General features: G+C 44.3%; 1 protein-coding gene across 1 annotated transcript in view; it reads right to left on the reverse strand.

Annotated features, from left to right (window-relative positions):
* Nucleotides 1-4,994, reverse strand: part of LOC103920698 (cholesterol 24-hydroxylase) — a 14,642-nt gene that overhangs the window by 8,888 nt on the left and 760 nt on the right. Inside the window, exons 3-8 of the mRNA XM_009328534.1 lie at nucleotides 3,372-3,449; nucleotides 3,018-3,099; nucleotides 2,391-2,464; nucleotides 1,619-1,705; nucleotides 806-944; nucleotides 84-194 (exon numbers count right to left, since the gene is read on the reverse strand). Coding sequence (XP_009326809.1) covers nucleotides 84-194; nucleotides 806-944; nucleotides 1,619-1,705; nucleotides 2,391-2,464; nucleotides 3,018-3,099; nucleotides 3,372-3,449 — 571 coding nt within the window. The remainder of the gene's footprint in view (nucleotides 1-83; nucleotides 195-805; nucleotides 945-1,618; nucleotides 1,706-2,390; nucleotides 2,465-3,017; nucleotides 3,100-3,371; nucleotides 3,450-4,994) is intronic.

Consider the following 4,994-nt stretch of genomic DNA (forward strand, 5'->3'; position numbering starts at 1 on the left):
ACCTCGCACAGCTCTGGCCCCTGCAGGAGCAGAGGCTCCAGCTGGACACGAGGCGAGAGGACTGAAGTGAGGTGCATACAGACCTGCATGAAGGGGACGCGCATCTTGGTCATTCCCTCCAAAACCACGGTCACAGCATGCGGGAAAGGCGTCTGGTCATCGCTCAGCGCATTTAATTCCAAGCCAAAGGCTACCTGAGGAGCAGGAGAGAAAAAGGCAGCAACTCGCTGCATCCTCCTGGCTCCCTGGGGCTGGGGTGAAAGCGCAGGACAGCCTCACACCGCCGCCTTTTCCCCTAAAAATACCTCAGGCTAGATCCTGCCTTGCAGGAGGCTGCAAGGGAAGGGTCGTATCTACATTATGCTTCCTCCTTATTTGGGAGGATTAACAATTTACTATTACTCTCCACTCATCCCAAACTGTTTTGCACAGAGAAGGGAAAAGCCAGCGTAAGGCAGGCTTCATGCTGACATATAAAGGTAATAATACAACATCCACACGTGAACAAGCACTGGTGTGCCCCTTTTGGCACGGAGGGGTGGGAGGTATGAGGCTGTAAGGACTTTTGCAAAGGGTCCCCGTCCTGCAGGCCACACCTAGGCTGTGCAGACCCTTCCTTAACTGCCCCTTGCTATGGCTCAGCCCAAATGGAAGTGGCACAATTAGTCCTCCAGCTCTTCTGGCACTGCTGGGAAATGGTCTTGTTCCCTGGCTCCGGCTCCTGATCCCGTCCTGCTGCCGGTACCCGTTATTTCCATTCCTTCCTGCCAGTCACAGAGGAAACAAGAAAGCGGACAGCTGATACCTTTGCAATGATATCCATAGTCACCCGGTTCATCATCGTCAGCATGCTGAACTCCTTTTTTCCATCTGCCTTTTCCTCTAGCTTCTCCATCAGCTCCTCTGCTTTTTCATTAAAAGTTTCCATCAGACCAATCAGGTAGCTGAACAATTAATAAAAATGAGTGATGGGGGCTCTGGAGAGGACATCTTTGCTCAGGCAAAATTATCTTCATTATTTCCCATTGAAAATCATAATGGATTTTTGTTTTTTAATTTACAATAAATTCTCCTTAATACTTTAAAAAGCAAACAGATAAAATGAGCTAAATTCTTATAGCAGCCCCACTCCATCCTGCCATGTAAACGCCGGCTGTCATGGCAAAGGGCCTTGCCTTTGCATGCTGAGGCAAATGGACTTTACCTTCAGACCCTAAACGCAATGCATCAAGGCAAACCAGACCAACCCCCTACTTATCAACCATGCCAAATCTCCCATAGGAAATCACTCAGGCAGGTGAATGATGAGGCTTGCCGACTTCAAACCCCCAAGGTCTGTTTTCCAACAGGATAAGGCAGCCATCACCACACTCCTGGATACGCAACCCTGGGACCCTTCTGCTGTCACTGAGCTCATACGGGTGTCACTCCCGCATGGGAAGTCTGGTCAAATTATGCTTGTCTTGGAAATGGTGCGTTGGACTCTAAATGAAACGTGATTTTGGCACTAAATGGTTTTTTTCTCTTTCTAAATATCAAATAATGGATCAATGACGGGGAGAATCATGAAAATATAGTAGAAATAACAGCTAGATCATCCCAGAGATATTTGCCTTACGTTCGGCTGAAAGCTGGATCCATTATCTTCCGCTGCTTGTGCCAATGCTCATGGTTGCAAACAGTTACCAAGCCATTCCCTAGAAACCTAGCATTTAGGAAAACACAGAAAAGAACAGTTTTCAGCAAGGGAGCCAGCCAAACCCTGTGTAGTCACAAAGATAACTCTTCCACATCTACTTTCTTCTATTTTTCCTATGTGCAGGGAGTACCATGGTGCTTTGAGTACACATTTGTTACATCACTGCGGACCACAACTGAACCGCAGATATGTTTTGCCTGGTAGGTGTGGACTGCTGAGTCCAATAAGATGCTGGTTCATTACAGCTGTTATCCAAGTAATTAATATAATAACTGGGTTATTATATTTTTAAAAGCTTCAGGCTAACAGAGAAAAATCCCCTTTTTTGTTATTGAGCTTAGGAGCTGGAAACTCCCATGCATTAAGGAATAACTCAGTGCTCTAAAATCTAAAGTGACAAGTTTGATGATGGTCTTCAGCAAACTATTCTGAGACTAACTGAACATCCACAGGGGGAAAAAAAAATATGATCAAGGTAAAAAAAAATCCAACATAACCTCCTCCCTGACTGGGAAAACATTTGACTTGACACATAATTTAGTAGGTACATGTTGCTTACATATGTCTGGAATTAGTCATTAATCTCAACACTAAGGTAAATGGTCTGAGGCAAAGTAAGTGTCATGCCGGTGACGTTATTTATCTTTCACTTATTTTCAGATCACAATGGCTTCAGATGGGTTTCGCCTACCTCTCACCAAATATGTTGAAGATACGACCATACACCAGCCGATCCTTTGGGTACTGTGGTGACATCAAGAACTCCTAAAATCAAATCTCAGATCAGTGAATACCGAGTGCAATCCGTTTCCCAGACAAAACATAAAAATCCACTCACATGTTCACTCTTCTCCTCCTGTAGCAATAACCTGAAGACTGGATGAATTATTTGGTATGCCCTGATTCCCCAGTTCCCGTGCTGCTAGCTTGTTTTGCATGCCTCTAGCACTTTTTGCCCAATGACCCGAAATCTCACTCTGTGGTTATTGCAAAGATTTAGAGGAAGAAATTCAGTCCCTTATGCCTCGCTCATTTGAGATATTAAGCTCTTGCAAAGAGTCTGCTTTTCAGAAATGGTGGATGCTTGCTCTATCTGCTGTTTAAATAAAGGTAACAAAGTAAATCAACTGATCAAGGAAGAAAATAAATCAGGACAGCCTGGAGAGCAGAGCACCTCATACTCCTAACCCGGCCAGAGTCACCCTCTCCGCAGGCACAGGCTGGCTGCACCGCGCTATCCTAAACACCAGGGACCACCTCTCTCTTTCTGGAGGCACGGGCTGATCGCCACTGTCGATTCGGCTTTATTTTGCAGTACCTTCACTCCTTCGGGACTCAGAATCATTACTGAGACTCTGTGAAAGGCATTAAGCCGTACAATAGGTCCATATTTCTCTGCCCTACAAGAAGAGAAGGAAAAAAAAGAGAATTATGGTACAAACCACCAACATTCAGACCTAATAATCTCAAAGGACCAAAGCAGCATGTACTGGGAACTACTGCAGTCTTCAGCGAATAAAGTAATGAAGAGAAAGATCAGTGCTCTCTCTCTAGCTCCTCTACCGACCTTCTGAATTATGCTATATATGTAATTCAGGGCCTCTGTGCCTTCATTTCCAAATTTGTGCTACAGGGCTACCCCATTTGATGTTACTGATGTGTCGCAACTTACCACTGCAGGAAGAGATCATGCATAAACTCCTGTTTCCTCAGCATTCTCCACAAGATCGGCAGATGTCCAAATAAAAAGCTGCAGAAAACGAAGGTTAAGAGTGTCACGAGGATGCCAACATAGGGTTTTGTACGGATTGCAATCCTTGTTGCTCAGTGATGCAATACGAGTTTTGCTCATGTTTTCCTTCATGTAAGGAAAGATAAAAATAACACCTAGCTGTGCCAATGCCCAGCCCTCACGTGGGTAAGCTGGGGATCAGGATCAGGCTGGTGCACTCGTGCAGCCAGGAAGACCAGTGCAGAGACGCAGGACAAGGTCTTTTTTGCAGCTGTATTACAGGAGATGTTTGGGTCTGGGTGGGAGCTCCCAGCAAAGTGCTTTGCTCTTTGCCTAGCTGACTGAATCTCCGCTGCAACGACTACGATTCTGTACATGCAACAGACATCTGCATTAAATATTCTTTAATACATGCTCAGCCCTGTTAAGCGTAACTTCGGTTCTGTCAATGGAGTTAAACTGAGTAAAAGTAGGCACGCTCTCCTTCTGTCTAAAGCCACGTCACCTCAAATCTTGAAAAAAAGAGGACAACCTAGAAGGATCATCACTGGTTAATATGGAAACTGCAGAAATTAATAAAAAGGGTTAACTCTTCAAATACAATAGCTATATTAAAAAGTTAGAGATCAATTCCTTCCTTCAGCTGTGAGTGGTGAATTCCCACCAGCTTTGCATACATCTGAAGGAAGATTTGGCCAAGCTCCTCTCTAAATGAAGCAAGCTGCGCTCAAGATCTGTTTTCCATTTGAGAGACAGACAGCCATGCTATCATCCTTTCCAGTATAAACAAGCTATAGGGGGAAAAACAGGCTCTTATCTTATTTCTGGCGGAACGGGTAGGCACTTAAAATAACAAGCATTCAGCAAAGTTACCCAACATCTACAGAAACTTTTAATCCTTCACTTGTTTGACTCCTCCATTGTAACTGGACTCCAAAAAGATGTGAAAGCCCCAAATACGACAGATGAGTCCTTCGTTAGCTGAAGCTCCGGAAACCGCTCTATCTGCAGCGCATGAAGCAAGGTCCCACTCATGGCTCCTCTTGTGTGCCACATGAATCCTCAGAGATATTTTTCATCCCCTGTCCCATCACTACCCAATTAAGTCAGGTGTTACAACAGGCCTAAACCATTCATCCACTAATGAGAAGTCCCAATTACTTACTGCGTGCCACAAAAAAACCTAAGCAAGGGCTTGATTTGGGATATATAACTATGTGACACTATAATCTGAAAACATGCATTTGTAAAGAAATCCCTTTTGCTCATTTCTTGCTATTAAATCTTTAATATGAAGCAAACCTTTGAAGAGATGACCTCCTCCCTATTCATGCAGTAAAAACAACACAAAGCCACTAGGACTCACTTTTCCAGCCTGTACTGCACAAGTCTCCTTTAGAGATGTGCTGTGTTAGTTCTGATAAAATAAATCAGCACAAGGGCGCTAACGTCATCTTGTCATCATGCAGCCATAAAACCTTAGACGAAGTCTGAGGTTTTGATAACATCCTGTTGTACTTCATTCTAAAACAAGGCTTTCCTAAGCTTTTATCAAAGGGAAAG

This window comes from Pygoscelis adeliae, unplaced genomic scaffold, assembly GCF_000699105.1.
Source record: "Pygoscelis adeliae isolate BGI_AS28 unplaced genomic scaffold, ASM69910v1 Scaffold130, whole genome shotgun sequence".
In the NCBI taxonomy this organism is placed as follows: domain Eukaryota; kingdom Metazoa; phylum Chordata; class Aves; order Sphenisciformes; family Spheniscidae; genus Pygoscelis; species Pygoscelis adeliae.